Source organism: Piliocolobus tephrosceles, chromosome 11 (assembly GCF_002776525.5).
Source record: "Piliocolobus tephrosceles isolate RC106 chromosome 11, ASM277652v3, whole genome shotgun sequence".
Taxonomy (NCBI): domain Eukaryota; kingdom Metazoa; phylum Chordata; class Mammalia; order Primates; family Cercopithecidae; genus Piliocolobus; species Piliocolobus tephrosceles.
In genome coordinates, this window is record NC_045444.1 from 46,053,321 (window position 1) to 46,071,601 (window position 18,281).

The window sequence follows — 18,281 nt, forward strand, 5'->3', positions numbered from 1 at the left end:
GCTGACTCTATTCTTCCCTTTTCCTAGAAATCACATGTCTATTGTTAAGATGCTGGATCATTAAAAGTCAGAACCACAGAGCATCAGTGCTGCTTACTGTAGACGCCTCCTCTTCCAGCACATGGGGCTGGATGAGCTCATCCTAATTACATGGAAAACTGAAGGTCAGTGCATCAAATTAATGCAGCAGCATATTTCAAAGGGGCGCATGACCTCCCCTCCCTATTACAATTTGGTCAGTGAAAATGGTTCTCTCCTCCCCGCTGCCAATATTGTCAACAGGCATTCAGCAGAGAACAATTGGGAGTATTGAAACATGTAATTAAGTACTGCTTAAAACTACTCTATTCTAATTAATAGAGCCAATTTGCACAATATGTAATCTTTTCAGTTCTTTAGTACAGTCCAATGGTCTTCAGTAAGCAGCTCTAATCTCCTCAGGCTCAGGAAAGAAAAGCTATTTTCTAACTCTACTCCCCTTTTAAAAGCAAGGGCTAAATGCCAACCAGTATTTTGCATGTTAACTCTACTGGCGTCAAATCTGGAATTCTGGCAAACTGCTAGCTGCTGTTGGGTTTGTAGCCAAAACCCAACCAGGGACAAACGTAAGCAATATGCTGACACCGTGCAAGACAGAAACTGGGTGATATATAAGATCTGGTTTTTAATAAAATGAAGGTGGTTTTGAACCACAGATCAGGTTTTAAATGCCATCATTTTTCTAAAGCTATCATTTACCAAATAACCAGCCAAGAAAACATACCTTTGCATTTGTTCGTTGTCTTATCCAAAATTGCCTTTGTGGAGACTATTTTCCCATATCTAAAAAAAAAAAAAAAAAAAAAAAAAAGGAAAAAAAGAAAAGAAAGAAAAAGAAGTTATAAGGATCCCTTATTAATGCCTAAATCCAAAGAACACACGTCCTTTTCAAACATCTGCAAACTTTAAAGTACAAAATGTTCTTCACTAAAGAGACAGGAAATGAGAATTCTAAACTCAAAACTGAAAAAAAGGGAATGGCTAGGCCTCTCGTTTGAATTGTGGGATTGCAGTTTGAAGTTCAACTCTGAAGAAATCAGGTACTTACCTGACAATCTTAGGACAGAAACATGGGATGTGGACTCTATACAAAATATTTTCTTCTAATAACGTCAGTGTTAAAATACAAAGCCAAATGCAAGGCTATAGAATTCTAACAGGAAAGTGCTCTCCCATGATCCACACAGCTTTTATGAAATAGTAATGGGGAAAAGCTGCTTGCATTATTCTATTCATTTTGGTTCCATGGACAGCACTGCAAGGCTCCATATCGCCACAGAAGGGCAGGTGTGAGCGCATGTTTATGTTTAACGCGCTTAATGGTGCCAAACAGATCCTTTTTACTGAGGACTTTTATAACTGTTCATAAACACACTTATTTACACCACGTGTAATTCAGTAATAATAATTATACAGTAAACTCGCTAACTTGTGTGCATGCATGTGTGTCTAAGAAACGGGCAATCAAGAATATAATGAAGAATATAAGAATTAATCAGGGATTAATCATTAATTTCATGAAATTTCTATGAGAAATACATTCAGATTCCTTTATGTGCCATAGATGCTGGGGAATATAGGAAAAATTAAGAACATTAAAATTTAGCATACTGCTACTGAAAATGAAGCGACAGTATAATGTAAATATGAACTGAACCCCATACTCTCTCCATAGTGAACATACCATAAGGAAAAGCACTGTTACCTATGCTTGCCTTCTAAAAACTGAGGGGAAAAAATTTGAAAGATAACTTTTAAAATTGTTTCTTAAAAATCAAAGTAAGGCTGGGTGCGGTGGCTCACTCCTGTAATCCTAGCACTTTGGGAGGGCGAGGCGGGTGGATCACTTGTGGCTAGGAGTTCGAGACCAGCCTGGCCAACATGGCAAAATCCTGTCTCTACTAAAAATACAAAAATTAGCTGGCTGTGGTAGTGAATGCCTGTAGTACCAGCTACTTGGGAGGCTGAGACAGGAGAATTGCATGAACCGGGAAGGCAGAGGTTGCAGTGAGCCCAGATCGCACCACTGCACTCCACCCTGGGTGACAGAGCGAAACTCCATCTCAAAAACAAAACAAAACAAATCAAAGTAAGACTCTGGGAAATGAATGTAACTTACTTGATGCATCTGAGTCTCAGGTTTCCTCATTTACAGTCTACTTTCCTAGATATTAACTTCGAAAATTCCACATTTACTCTACTTTAATTTTCTCATGAATGATTTTGAGGACTAAAAAGCATATTACATTTTTTTAGGAAATGGAAGTATTTTGTAGCATTTTAAGCCATTGTGAATATTACAGACTTGTATTTTATGCATTGAAACAAGCTGAAATATATGTATCTAGAAGAAAAAAAAAATGGCTTGAGCCACTTCTCTCCTACAGTTAATCTTCCCTATGTTCACTCCGTGTAATCAAATGATTACTAACTAGCATAAAAGTAAAGATCATTTCAGGTTCAAATGACAATTACATCTAAGAGGTATAATGCTGCACAAACACCTTCAATTCCCTGTTGAGATTGTGAGCATTTTAACAATATTAACACAGATCACTAGGCTTACAAAGAAATAATCTATAAAAATCTACAAATGAGAAAAAAATAAGTGATTTAAAGACAACCTTTCAGCAACCATCTATCTACCTAGGTTATATGCTTGATATTTACCAGCTCCTATCGTTTGGATATTTCACCCACCCAAATCTCATGTTGGAACATGATTCCCAGCTGAGCATGGTGGCTCATGCCTGTAATCCCAGCACTTTGGCAGGCCAAGGCCAGCGGATGGCTTGAGCCCTAGAGTTCGAGACCAGGCTGGGCAACATGGCAAAACCCCGTCTCTACTCTCCCAAAGCACAAAAATTGGTTGGGCACGGTGGTGTGGGGCCTGTAGTCCCTGCTACTTAGGAGGCTGAGATGGGAGGGTCGCTTTAGCCTGGGAGGCAGAGGTTGCAGTGAGCTGTGATCTCATCACTGTACTCCAGCCTGGGTGACAGAGTGAGACCCTGTCTCAAGACAAACCAAACAAAAACTCCCAATGTTGGAGATCAGATCAGGCTTAATGAGAGGTGTCTAGGACGTGAGGGTGGATCCCTCATGAATACTTAGTGCCATACTTGTGGTAGTGAGTTCTTGCTCTATTAGTTCCGGTGCAAAGGGCCTGACACCTCCCTCCTCTGTTTTCTCTTTCTCCATGTGATCTCTGCACACACCTTCTCCCCTTTGCCTTCTGCCAGGAGTGGAAGCTTCCTGAGGCCCTCACAAGGAGCAAGTGCTGGTGCCTTGCTTCTTGTAAAACCTGCAGAACCACGAACCAAATAAACCTTTTCTTTTAATAAATTACCTAGCTTTAAGTATTCCTTTATAGGAACACAAAAAATGGACGAAGATACCAGGACTCTCTTGTGTGCATAAGTCCTTGACAAAAACACTTCTAGATTGTATCCCTGTTTCATATTTTTCCAAAAGCAGCGGGGATGGTAGGTATGACTCCAATTTGGGGTAAAGAGATTGAGAGTCACAGTGATTAAGAGGCTGCTTGAGCTCTCCGAGTTCAGGGCATTTTGTAAACCAAACAGAAGAAAGGCTACTTAGGAGAAAGAAGGTAAAGGGTTGGCTTTCGACATTTCTAGTTCTGCTTTCAACATTTAATGATGGGAAAGACAGGAAAAGGCATGGAGAAAGGGGAATGAGGAAGTAGGCAAAGAGAAAAGGCTCAGTAGTGCTGAATGCAAGCCACACCACACCACACCCTCAGCCCCTTTGCTACGTCTGGCATGAGTCCGCTATGCCAGTGCACCTCCCTTCTCTGTGGCAGGTACTCCCTAATCTCATTCCATCTTTCACAGTCCTCTTTCAGGAGTTCTTTGCCCATTCAGCTTCCTCTTCTCCTTCCTTAACTGAGTACTTTCATCAAGTTTAATATTTAGTCTTCAACTGTTTCTTCTCTTAGGAAATTCATTCAGTGCCACAGTTTTAATTAATCAATCTCCTGATGCTGCCCAGTTCTTGTGTGTATGTATTTTTTTAAAATGACCAAAGCTTTGGTTTTTCTCTCTTCCTCTTTCTACTTAAATACCTTAATATTTTATTAGGATTCTTAAATATCTAGTGAAATATTTAAGTAGTGAAATATCAAGCCTACCACTTTCTAAATCTCATCTTTAATAGTACCCCAAACATGGCTTTCCCTGTCTCTCTCCTCATCGCTTTTCATTCACTAGCACTGTCACTCTCCCAATCTCCTACCAAGTTCGGGGTCCTTGTGCCATCACTAACTCAGTAATTCCTGAATCCAGGTGATCAATAACTCTTCTGAGTTTTGCCTTTGATATGTTTCCAACATTCACTTTCTCCCTTCACTGTTCCTAGACACATGCAAAAAACAGATAATAGTTCTCCCTGCATCCAGCCTTTCAACCTTGTCTGTTGCATTAATTTACCTTAAATATCACTTTAAACATCTCTCCATTACCCTATTCTACCTATGCTTGAACTTGAAGAACCTGTTCAAATGTTATCTTTTCCATGAAACTATCCCTAATCTCTTCAACTATTTGGTTGGCTATTTTCTAAGAAACTAGAAAGGGCATTACATTTTTTGACTTCCTACTTACGTCCTAGGCCCTGTGCCAGGTACTTTGCATGTATGCTCCTATTTAATTAACTTCACAACAATCTTATGAGGTAGGTGTTATTATTCCCATTTGTGCATATGAGAAAACAAAAAGCTCATACAAATGAAATCCCGGAGCTCACAAATGAGTAAATTTTCACGGCAACTTATCAACGAAATGATTGTGAGAAACAATGCCCTCTGAGTATGGAAGTAGAAGAGTAATGGAAGGTTTGTATGGTACTGAAATATTCATTTTCTAAGCACAGGCAATTTTTTACTTGTTTCAAACATAAGAAATAAACATGTGGCTTATGGTTGAAAGAGGGATAACAAGACAGAGGATGCTGAGCAGAAAAAGAATGATTTCTGACATTTATCAGTTTTACTTTCTATTGTGGTTTTCCTTGCAATTTGTGGGCTAAGACTGAAAGACTGTGATTTCACAGAACATCAGAAAACAGATTCCACTCTCTGTGGGGCAGCTGCATACTGGCCTTCTGCAAACAAGTGGCACAGGAAGCTGCTTATTTGGATTTACCTAAGGTACTGAAGGGTTTCCCTTTCCTAAAACATTCTTCTTTTGGGCTGTCCACTCAATTATACCACTCCCAGCACAAGAGGCTCCCATTCAAATACAGACCCGAGAACTGGAAGATGCACCATTGAAATCCATCAGGCCCTAGCTAAGTTAGCTCCTCAGTGGGTGACTTGGATACCTTATTGCGTCAATGGAGTATAGAGCCAATAGTTTTTGATGTCATGAGAAAAGCGCCAGGAAAGGTCCAGATCTAGAATATGAGGAGCAGCCTTGTATCAAATGGCACCTCAGGGACTGGGATGAGGAGTGGGAGGGTTCACAGCAGTCATCTCTCTCTACTCATTTTACTTGCAGTAAGATTTAAAGTGAGGGGTGAGGGGGAGCTGTTATAGACAGTTAACATTTAGTCTAATTCTGTTGTCAATCACCAATGCTTGTAAGAGTAACAGACATCTGGGTACAAATTCACAAAGCAACCAGATCTTCACCTACCCTTGCTCCTATCTGTAGCTTATTTTTATTTATTTATTTATTTATTTATTTATTTATTTATAATCATCGGCCAGGCACAGTGGCTCACGCCTGTAATCCCAGCACTTTGGGAGGGTGAGGAGGGCAGACTGCTTGAGCTCAGGAGATGGAGACCAGCCTGGGCAATGTGGCAAAACTCCCTCTTGATAAACAATATACAAATTAGTTGGGCGTGGTGGTGTGTGCCTGTAGTCCCAGCTACTTAGGAAGCTGAGGTTGGGAGGATCACTTGGGCCTGGGAGGCAGAGGTTGCAGTGAGCCAGGATTGTGTAACTGCACTCCAGTCTGGGTGACAGAGTGAGACCCCATGTTTAAAAAAAACTCACTGTTACGAAATAAGGGACATATGATGTACTAGGAGAAACAGGCCTCCTGACTGGTGGAATTCACACTCTAAGGACACCAAGAAAGTGCATGACCAAACAGCAGCATGGTGTAGAATTTTATGGAAAAAAAAAAAGTGACTATGAAGATTCTTTGGGTTTTATCTGGCTTCAGAGTAACTAGGTTAGACCACAGCCCCAGCTACCCAGATTACAATATTCTTCGCTAAAAGTAGATAATCCACTCCAGAGCAAGCTCTGACAGTAAAAAGATAAAGAGTAATTAAGAGACATGACTATATAATAATATGAATTTCAAAAGGAGAGGGTAACAGGTAAAAGTTCATGTTCAAACCTCTTGGCCCAAGTGAACCTGGCTAATAAAACCTTTTGCTTAGAATTTACTAAAACTTCCTTAGTTTGCACCACAGTTTTACTCATTTCTTTACTTCCATTTAGATCTCCTCTTTCATCTGCTATAATATAAAATTTGGGTGTATCTTAGCTTGCAATTAGTATATAAAGCTTAATTTTCTCCTCTGCCTCCATCACTTAGTTCCTCCTAAATTCTACCTTTTTGATAATTTATATTTACAAAAGAAACACAAGCTTATTTTAATTAGAAGACACAGAAAAGTAGGTTGAAAAATTAAAATCACCTGAAGTCCTGGATATGATTATTGGTGCATATCATTATAGACTTTATCCAATGTGCACACACACAATTTTCCTGTGTGCTAGGGAATGTGCAGTTTTTGAAGAGTGCCAGTTATAAGCCAAAGCTCTGGAGAGTGGAGTCCACTCCAATCACCACCAACAGATGGCGATAATGGTTGTTAAGTTATTTTAATATTGGTCATTTCAGTTGTAAATTTATTTAAGGCACATGGGGTCATTTGCAGTGCTTGTGCTAGTTTTAGAATATTTTATGAACATTATTAAACCTGAAAACACAATGGGTGTGTTTAAAACAACAGTAAAAAAAAAAAAAAAGGGATATGTTTAAACAAAAAAGATACTTCAACTTTGAGAAAGCGCAGGGTATTGCTCATGCATATAGGATGATAGCTTTCATAACAACTGCTCCTGAAGGACAAACAGGGATTTACACATCCCGTAAAAGATGCTGTGCCTATGTAAATGACCATAATCAGCAAGTAGGAGGGACAGGGGATTGAAATGAGAAAAAGAAGAGAAAAACAAAACATCGACATGGGAAAACGTATGACCTCATGAGTTAATTCGGGGGAATAATAAAAGTAATTACTTACAGGTGTACAGCTCCTACCCTATGCCAGGCACTATTCTAAGTTATATGTGTGTGTATATATATATATATGAATTCTAAGTTTTATATATATATATATATATCTGATATAATTATTTTAATCTTCATAACAATCTATCTTTTGGGGAGGTGGAGTATTACTCCTACTTTGTAGATGTGAAACTCAGGAGCAGAGTAAGGGACGTATTCAAGGTTACACAACTGAGTAGCAAAGATGGGAGGCAGAACATTTGCTTTGTAGTTTAAAGGCCAAGCATGTTGACAGCTGTAGAAACTTGGGTCACCAACCATAGATTGTTCCACAGATTGAAAGTAATTCCCAGTTTGACTCTGCACAGCTCCAAAAGAGTAAGAGGATGAGGGTGGACTCTGTAATTGCTAAGGTCCTTAAGACAGATGGTGACGACATTCAGGAAGAAGTTACCTGCCTAAAGACCTTCTGGATACATGACATTGGTCTATCTTGGAATAACATGCCCAATAGAGTATATACCTCAGTGAGGGGTTGGCAGGACTGGCTTTAAAGCTTAAAGGAATAACTAATGTATCTATTAGAGGGAAGTGAATTTGAGGACTACAAGCCAAACCCCCTCTCGTTATTTTGGAGTTGCCGGGAAAAAAGAAAAAGTACAATACACGCCCTCACACATATACACACAGATGAATGCAGTTTTCTAACTCACTTTTTTGGCTGCTTTGTTTTTTCAATGGCCTCCCAGACAAAGGGGATTTCCTAAAACTTGCTTAAGCTCTTTTAACAGTGGTTGGATAGGGGAAGGAACACAAAGTATATATTACATCTGTTTAGCCAATAAAGTTTTTTGGAGAATGAGGCCTAAAAATAGTAGAAAGAGTCATTACCCATGTTATTCTGAATTCTCCCTACCTGGAATAATTCAGCTGGTTTTATTTCCTTTATTTACTTGGTATGTAAAGTGGTATTTGGAGATGAGATAGAAGATGTAAAAATTTATTAGGCAATCAAAATCAAATAAATTTTATAAGACATTTACCTCTTTTGCTCTGAAGATTTTCAATGTTTCTACTTCCAAGACACAAAAATTAAGGGTATAGAAAGATATTCCCCATTTCATTTGGTTGTTCTGGCCTAACTCTTACATTAGATAACTACCCCTTCCACTTGTGTTATATGGCTGAGTGTACCTTTGTGAATAAAAGATTCCTGGTGTATACAGAACAGGAAGCTACATCTTACGCAGCTGGAATCGAAGCCAGGGTTTAAAGGAGAATGCTTGGCAAGAAAAGCTACTGCAGACCTAAAGGTCAGAAACAACTGAAAACCAGGCACTGAAGGTGAAGGGGATTACAGGAAAGATAAGTACAGTCAAGAAAGGAGAGATCAAACCAAGGAATCAACTCACAAATATTTATAGCATGTTTACAGTATGCCCTTTCAAGGCCTATGAGAAGTACAGCGGATGTCATACCTACCATTAAGGAGGACAGTCATTTGGGGGATGTAAAAAAACTTTTAATACTAAAAAATAACTAAAAATACGAGACCCTGTATGATGGATGCTAAATAGAGGAGGTATAAACATAGAGGGAAGGTCAAGTTGAGTAAGAAAAACTGGGGAAAACAAAAATCTAGGTGGGCTCTGTAGGACAATAAAGAATCTAATGCAAACCTACGTAGTGAGTTATGGAAGTTTAAGTCTGCAAAGGTCTTGGAGGACTCTGCATTCTAAGAAAAGGACAGAGAGAACAGAATGAGGCTGGAGGATTTGGAACTGTAGAATGAAATCACAAGAGCAATTATTTTAGTAAGATTAACGAAAATTTCATGTCCAGGATTAGCAGAAAGAGATGCCACATTTTATTTATTTTCTTGCTTTTTGTACTTTGGCAATAACTCTTAAGTTCAAGAAATTACAATGAGGGATGACGAGACGGAGGGGGTGAATGGAAAGGCTCTACAGGGCAGGAGAGATTAAAGACAAAGGATTTCTTTGAAGAAGGCTTAAATGCTTAACTTGACATCTGAGAAAAATAATTCATGGTATCTGTGCAATGGAAAGCCAGTGGCTTGTCTCTGTGAATTTAGAAGATGGAGAAAAGGAATCCCAAAATTCACTTTCCTGAACTGTCCTGGAAAGGAAAACAATTTCAGTTCCAGCCACAGACACAGAGCCTGCAGATCTGAGGTGATTTAGCAGAAGTTCAGACAATCCTTATGTGGTCTAACCCCCAGCTAGCCTAGCTGCCTTAGCATGTGAGCTGATAATGAATGAATTACAGAAGCATTGGGACAAAGTATCACATTTTTTCAAGAGAAGATAGAGACATCTACATACTTGATTTTTCATAACTTTGAAAATTTCAGATCAACACATCCTTTGAGAGTACAAATGAAACTGGTCATCTCTACCCAGATTTTGAGACTAATAACTTTTTCTCACTAAATTGAGAATCGTTCCTGTTTATCTGTCTTATCGACATTCCTGGGTGAATCCATTATAAATAGTATATAAAGGTGACAACTGATGCTGTTTAATGTATGTATAACTTGGACTGAAAAATTCATATAAAACACTAGAACTACCTCATTAAAAATTGCTAAGATGCATTTTTTTGCCATATTCTATGAAAAACTTGTAACTTCTCTTCTAAATAAAAAGCATACTATAAAGCATTTGATTTATTACACAGACTTGCTATTACAGTTTAGTATCAAGTCTATTATGATCTGCAATCAAGGTAAAGTAGCTTTACACTATTTTATGGTCTTTTAAGAGCACACTGCACACAAAAGGTCATTTACATTATCTTATGGCAATATTTTTACCACAAGTCACTGTACTGCAGCACTTAAGGATGCAGTCACAGATGGCCAGATCCGAATTAGTGCTCCCAAGTACTAATATCTCAGAGGAAAATATGTGCGAAAATGAAACCCAAAATTTTGCAAGTAAAATGTATATTATTTATCATAAAAATGAATCCCTAAATGTCTCAAAGACTCATTAATGTCCAACTTTTAAAGCAAAGGTAATTTGATTATAGAAAGTGGCCTTTTATTTCTGAATTGAATTTATGAACTGACAATAATTATTTCTTAAATTTTCTTCCTCCCCCACCAAAACCTGTAATGTATTTTCTTTGCTTTGACAGTGTCACCTTTGTGTTTATATACTACTTAACTTTACTGAAACATAAGGAAGACAATGTTGTAATGGAAAGAAGACAGAGTTGCCACCAGAAAGACCGGTCCTCAAGTGCTGATATGGCCAATGGGCAGCCCTGGGACTCTGGTGGAGTTAGTTGCCTGGCCTCAGGATCCTCATCTGTAAAGTGGTATGATAATGTCTCCCTCACAGCAATGTTATAAAGGACCAGTACGGTGCTTGACATATAATGAATATTCAATGACTAATAAATGTTATCCTTTTCTCCCATATCCTTCAATTAAGGGCACTTCTAATTCTAATTACTTGGGACTTGAGAGCATTTACCTAGACTACCTTCTTACCCTAACAGCAATGTGATCTAATGTGGCAAAATGTTGAGAAAAGAGAGACTCAACTTTTTTGTTACTTTTCAGCACAGTTTTTACTGTGTTTTTTTTGTTTTTGTTTTTGTTTTTTTTTGTTTTGCATATTGTAACCTCTCAACAAACATTGGTTTGAGTGAATACTGTGTTTTTTTTGTTTTTGTTTTTTTTTTGTTTGTTTTGCATATTGTAACCTCTCAACAAACATTGGTTTGAGTGAATAAAATATAAACATGTAATATGATTTTCCCCTCAAAAGGAAATGGCAGCAGTGAGGAGAAGGGAAATATATTTTGCCTTAGAAAATGAATATGACCTTATAATTTATGCCAATGTAGCTCATAAAATCACAGGAGGGAAGCAAGGCAATTTAGGTGCTTAAAATGGAATTAAAAATTGGCACCCCACCCCCTGCAAACCAACACCGCAGAAACAAAACTATAAGCGGCCGGGGCAGGGGGGTGGGGGACGTGCGCAAAAAACCCAGAAAGGCTTTCGTTCCTAGACGGTTGTCAAGTGTCTCTAAATTTGTCATTCCTTTTAAAGTAAATCACACAACTAGAAATCTTACACACACATACACAACCAAGTAACTGTGTCTGAATCTGTAAAGCGAATGCATTAAACTCCAACACCGAAAACCATAAATGACTGCTTCATTCAAAACAAGAACAGTGGCCGGGCGCGGTGGCTCAAGCCTGTAATCCCAGCACTTTGGGAGGCCGAGACGCGCGGATCACGAGGTCAGGAGATCGAGACCATCCTGGCTAACACGGTGAAACCCCGTCTCTACTAAAAAATACAAAAAACTAGCCGGGCGAGGTGGCGGGCGCCTGTAGTCCCAGCTACTCCGGAGGCTGAGGCAGGAGAATGGCGTAAACCCGGGAGGCGGAGCTTGCAGTGAGCTGAGATCTGGCCACTGCACTCCAGCCTGGGCGACAGAGAGAGCAAGACTCCGTCTCAAAAAAAAAGAAAAAAAACAAGAACAGTGTGACAGAGAGTAAAAGTAAACATCCTCTCTGAAGCAAAACAGAGTTATCTGAAGCTATTAAAACAGTATACAAAGTTACCTAGAAATTTCTCTTGATTCTGATACAAGCTAAAAAGGCAAGAGTCAAATTGAACATTTCTTAGATGGAACACTAGTTGGCTTTGATCCAAAACACTGCACCAACATATTGATTTCCAAACGTAGTCCATCCTTTTCTCAAGTAATAAATCCTGACTGCCCTGTGACCTTGAAAAGCCAGTCTGAAGAACAGACTGACAAGGAAAATGGTATCTATTTTACTCACTTCAGCTCTAAAAAATTTGGGGATAGGATATAAACATATCCCTAGTAAAAGACACACTTGGACTGTATAAGCAAGAGAATGCTACCACAGCCTGCCAGCAGAGTTGACGTTTCTAAACTTAGACGTTTGGCTCAAAGGTCACTTGTGACAATGGTTACAGCTGTAAGAGTGGATCCTGATGGAAAAGGATACATAGGCCCCCACATTACTTTCTTACTGGTTTGCCTGCAAACTACCCTGTCCTTAGATACTGCAGATAAAGATGAGCAATCATTGTGAAGGTAGGACAGTATGGCTCCAAAAATTCAGAATCTTGAAACTTAAGAAAATCAGAGAGGAATTATCTTTGTATGAAAACGTAACTATAAAGAGCACCAAATGCTGTAAAATTACTTTAGTATCAGTTTCTTACAATTACCATATCCCAAAGAAAGGTAACATGCCTCACCCTCAATAGAGCTTGAATCCACTGTTTCCCAGATGATGATGTTCTTTTGCTTGTACTTGGCAAACGTAGGGTCTGGGTATAGAGATAAGGGCTAAAAGTGCTTCTTATCTGTATGACTGTCAGTAAGCATTTTCCAATCTTGTTTTGAGAAACCTTGCATAATAGGAGAGCTGTTGATAGGATGGCAAAATGCTATTCAGATTCCTTAAAAAACAGAGAAACTAGATTCTAGAAACTAAAGGCAGAAAAGGCCAATGTTGATCTGAGGCAAAATTCTAGATTGGATTAGTAAACAGAAGGTCAGAGAGACTTATGAAAAGAACAAGTACTAGCAAAGTCCTTAAAAGCAAGTCATGATACCTTAATTTTAGACTTCTAACCTCCAAAACTGTAAGAACACTCAACTTTTGTTACTTCTACTTTGGTGGGTGTTGAGAAAATCAGGGCTGCTTAGGAATGTTACATAATGTATTTTGAGTTAAATAAAAAAATCATTATTTGCTCACAGGTCAGATGAAGAAATCTGGAAAGATGAAATGTGGCTTGAGTGAGCGGGTAACTGGTTGAACGGCTGATTGAGTCGTCAATTGTTGGTTAGCGGTCATGGTGAACATGAAGGGAGGCATCTGGGGATATGCCATATAGTTCTGTTCTTGGCCAGCACTTGTAAAAGACATTTTAAACAATGAAATAAATCAGGTCATTGGTGGCACACCTATCAAATATATAAATGTCCCAAAGCTGGGTGGGATGGTGAACGTAAGACGACAGAATTAACACTTTCAAATTATTTCAACAGGCTAGAATGAATATTTGGCCAATGTCAATAAAATAATATTCACTAGGGAAAAACAGGTCTTACATATAAGTTCCAAAGGGGCAAAATCAACTGTACAAATTTACAAAAACTCTTGGCTTGTTCACATGAAAATACCTGTTTTTTTGTTTGTTTGTTTGCTTTTAATTAAGCACAAGTTCAAGTTCCCAGAACAACTAAAATTTAGGTAGCACTAAAAAAAAAAAAAAAAAAAAAAAAGAGCCAATCATAGAAAGACATTATGCACTTACGCCTTTCTGCTCACCATTCTCCAACACCCACTGTTATGGGTTGAACTGTGTTTCCCCGAAAGATACGTGGAAGTCCTACGCCCCAAGACCTCTGAAGGTGATCTTATTTAGAAACAGGGTCTTTGCAGATATAGTCAAGATAAGTCTCTCAGGGTAGGCCCTAATCCAGTGTGACTGGTGTCCTCATAAGAGGGAGATGTGAACAGAGAGACACATGGGGAGAAGGCTGTGTGAAAACAGAGGCAGAGATTGGAGGGAGAGATTCCTGCAAGCCAGGAACTTATTAAGGATTGATGGCAAACTACCAAAGCTGGAAGAGGTAAGGATGGCTGTTCCCCCACAGGTTTCAAAGGGAGCATGGCCCTGCTGACACCTTAATTTTGGACCAGGCTGTGGTACTGTTACAACAGTCTTAATGAATAAAACTCCAGCTTGCCTGTATATTGCTACATAGGTCCCTGTCCTGCCCTGTTCCACTTTAATTTCCTGCCCTTTCAGATGTACCTTCATCAGGGAAATTTAGCATCTTTCTGCAAGACTCAGTTAAATGGCATTCTCTAGCAGCAGGCCTTTTCCAACCTTCCCCAGCTGAGCTGAGTGCTGTCTCTGCACTCTGCCCATGGCATCCTGTCCATGCAGCATCTTGGTGCAGCACTCAGCACACTGTTACATTATCTGCATGGCTGTCATCCCCATTAGGTGTGTGCCCTTGGAATGTGTGTTTTCCTCCTTGTATATGAGGCCTCAGCATAGTGCCTGACAAATAATAAACATTTGACATTCAGAAGAAAGGAGTAGAGGAATAAATGACAGTCTGTTTTCATGAAGTGTTTTCTACATGGAATGCAATTATTCTAAACATCTTCTTTAATCTGGTCTTCTGAGCTCTTTCAGGAAAGTAAGCACCATAAACAAAGAGCTAGAAATCATATCCTGCAAGGAAGGAACAGCTGAAGGTCTTATGGATGCTTACCTAGAAAAGGAAAGACAATAAGGAAGGCCTTTCCAAAAATTGGAGTCTCGTGTTTGCAGTCACTAGAAGTTTTCTAGCAGAACTAGCCTGGGTCAGGGAGGGTAATGCAGAGCAGGGTTTCACAAAAACTAACCTGGGGAAAGATGATCACCAGTGTATCAGCAGAAAAACAGGTGCCATGGATTTGTCAAAAAATTAAGTTCAATTACGTACTTCTAAGTTTTTTGGTAGTGAAATGGTCTTTCTTTTTAAGAAAGAGTGATAAAAGATTGGCGGTTGTTGCAGTTTGTGTTCTTTTTGACTGTATACTGGATCCCTAACCCTAATTCTTTTTGTTTAGTTTATTGGGCCTTAAAATCTAAAAATCTAGGAAACTACTAAAATATGGTGGGTTGGTGGATAGAGGCTTTGATATCCCTACTTTGAAAGAGGACTGGACATCTTGTTGATACAAGATGAATATCAGTAAATATAATGGTTACATGAACAGAATTATTGAGTAAAATAATAATGGCAAAGATACCTTTTAAAAACCACACCTCACAGCATTCAATTTATTTTAATTTCAAGTTATAAACTGGGACAAAAATGGCCCAATACAATTTTGCAAAATCATGTATGAATCGACCATGCCACAAACAAAAATCCACATAAGAGAAAAAGAATCAGATAACAGAGAGAGGCATCTGATTAGCTTTTCTCCTTTTCATTCTCTGGGATTCAGCTGAAGTGAGCATGTTATCAGCAATGATGCCTCCTCACACTTCCTGTGACTATCCTGCTGAATTAGCAGAACACAACCCCTCCGTTCCCCTGACTTCCTGCTTCCTTTCCCGCCTTGTTCAGGGCTTACTTAACCTTGTATGCTTAAACCATCAGGGTAAAAATGGGTCCTGAATATCCACGCAGGATTTTATAGGTCTGTCAAAAGACCCCTCAGAACCAAAAAGGAGTGAATCCTCCAAGGGGAGCTGAGATCCTAGTGATACTAGAAAATCGCTGAAGACATGCGTGCGGTCAAAGCATGGAACCAGAAAGCTTCTTTACATGACATGGTTTTATATATATATATATATAAATAAAATACATACTTTATATGTGTATAAATGTATACACATGAGTGTGTTTATATAGACATACACATACACTCATATGTGTATATGTCTACATACACACACATATAAAATAAGTAGAAACTATTTTATACTTTAAAGAGTAAACATACCAGCTCTGGCATTAAAATAGGATTCAAGACGTAAGGCAACCGAAGTGGAGGTGAGTTCACTCTTTGCAGACCTCACCCCAGAGGTTACTGGGTGATGATGGAGGTGGGGGCAGAAAGGCAGGTGGGCTTTCTTTGAGCTTGAGTTGAGGGAGAGGCAGGGATATGCAATGATTATTTTCACACACTCTCCTGTGTTCATTTGAGAAATATGTATTATAAATCATCTATATTGTGATCCTAACAATGCTAATTCCCATTCTCTTGTTAGGAACGTAGTATGTGTTGTAGAATGGAGGTACAATAAATGATACAATCCTGAATAAAACTTAAGTGCCCTTTCCCACTACTTAACTGCTCAGAGCTCAGCTTATCAAAATATTTGTCTTGTTTTACCTGGGTCAGCCCGCACTAGGCCAGCCTGGGACCCTTCCACAGGCCAGTCCCTGTTCCAAACCACATCCAGAAGAAGGTGATAATGGCCCCCTTAACACCCAGGCCTGCATTGGGCTCAGTAATTGCTCCAGGCCCCTGCTTGTTTCCCCTCACAAACATCTTAACTCAGAAAGAAGGCAGAGAATGACTTGAAGCTGAAGCTCATTTCCTAGACCTGACTCCAAGCTCTTCCCAAACCACACACTTCACTGATGGAGCCAATAAGACAGGAACGGGGCAAGTGAAGTAGGGGATGGGTGGTGGACAGGAATAAGCACTTTTAGGTCCATTAAATGAAAAATCAAATTTCCTTCTAGTGGCTGAGCATAAAACAGAAGAAATAATCATAGAAGAATCAGAGAGAAGTTGTGATGGAAACTCAGGAGACAACAAACCCATTTTTCTAAAACCAACAAGTACTTCAGAGAGATGATGCCACAAAACATTTCAGCATGAACTCTAAATAGTAAACTCAAAGAAAGAGATAAAAAGTGCATTCATTTTAAATGCAAGAAAACATGAGTAATATAGCACTTATTCTAGCACCATGGAAATGAGATACCCACATTTATAAATCCTTTTTTTGACAATGATTATTTTGAGAACTCAGTTCTATCAACATTTTCATTCTTTCTAATGAGGAAATCCTCCATCACTGTTCATAGAGCATTTATCTATAGTACTTAAAGATTTCCATTTAGCTGACACAACATTATGTAAGGCGATTTTGCAGAAAAGGAGAATAAGATGTAGTAATGCATTTTAGGTGCTCAACAAAATATTTTTGAGTAACCACATGAGCTAACAGAAGGAGAATTTGTTATTTCTAATGAGTGTAGCAATGAATATGTGGTTAGAGTAAACACCAGAAGAGAGCTATGACAAGTACTTGACTTCTATGACAAAGTTTTAAAAGTACTGCCACATTTGACACATAATCTCATCCAAGCCTGTGGCAACCTGGCAAAGGTGGTACCATTAATCCTGTTCTACAAGGAAGGAAACTAAGGCAGAGGGGACAAGTGACTCATCTTTCTCCACTGCACTGCAGTTGAAAGAAACCAGAAAAGGAAACCAGGTATTTGGTAGGTCCTCAGTAACAAGAATGAGTCTGAGTCAGGTTCCACTGAAGCTCTTTGAGTAGCCACTTCCAGTGACTATGTGTGTTAAGGAAACTGTTGGCTAAGAAGGGAAGAGATCACTACCAGAGCCAAGATCAGACCCGAGCCAGGAGGAATGTATGGAGCCAAGGAAATAATGTAACACAGCCCTCTTCTTTAGGGAGATGAAACAGAAAAATTTCAACCCAAAATTCAACCCTTTAGTCACCATTCCAGGCTAAGTTTAAATCACAAGTTTTAAATATATACTAATACGAGTAGAGACGTGAAGTGATTCTGGGGGAAAACACAACACAAAACGATATATTTTTTTTGAGACGGAGTCTCGCTCTGTCGCCCAGGCTGGAGTGCAGTGGCACGATCTCAGCTCACTGCAAGCTCCGCCTACAGGGTTCACACCATTCTCCTGCCTCAGCCTCCCGAGTAGATGGGACTACAGGTGCCTGCCACCACACCCGGCTAATTTGCTGTATTTTTAGTAGAGACAGGGTTTCACTGTGTTAGCCAGGATGGTCTCGATCTCCTGACCTTGTGATCTGCCCGCCTCGGCCTCCCAAAGTGCTGGGATTACAGGTGTGATTCACTGAGCCCAGTCCAAAATGATAGTTTTTGAGACAAACAAAGCTATAACAGATACCTAAGATTTTATCCTGAAATGTGAAAAAAAAAAAAAAAAGAAGGATATTAATCTCAGAAACGAAAAGGTCAAAACCCTTCAGCTCATCACATAATAAAAGCAAAATAATGAAGATTAAAATCTGTTCCAACCCACCCTGCAGAATAAAGAGGATGACATGTTTAGAATCTAAAGAATATAGTTTGTATACACAAGCTCAACAGAGAGATAGAAATGATTCCTGGAGAAATG

The 18,281-nt window shown here is 39.1% G+C and overlaps 1 protein-coding gene across 9 annotated transcripts in view; it reads right to left on the reverse strand.

Moving 5' to 3' along the window:
- Positions 1 to 18,281, reverse strand: part of RBMS1 (RNA binding motif single stranded interacting protein 1) — a 214,866-nt gene that overhangs the window by 44,226 nt on the left and 152,359 nt on the right. For all 9 annotated transcript variants that reach the window (XM_023217366.3, XM_023217365.3, XM_023217371.2 and 6 more), the window contains exon 3: positions 764 to 822. In XM_023217366.3, the coding sequence (XP_023073134.1) occupies positions 764 to 822 (59 nt within the window). The remainder of the gene's footprint in view (positions 1 to 763; positions 823 to 18,281) is intronic.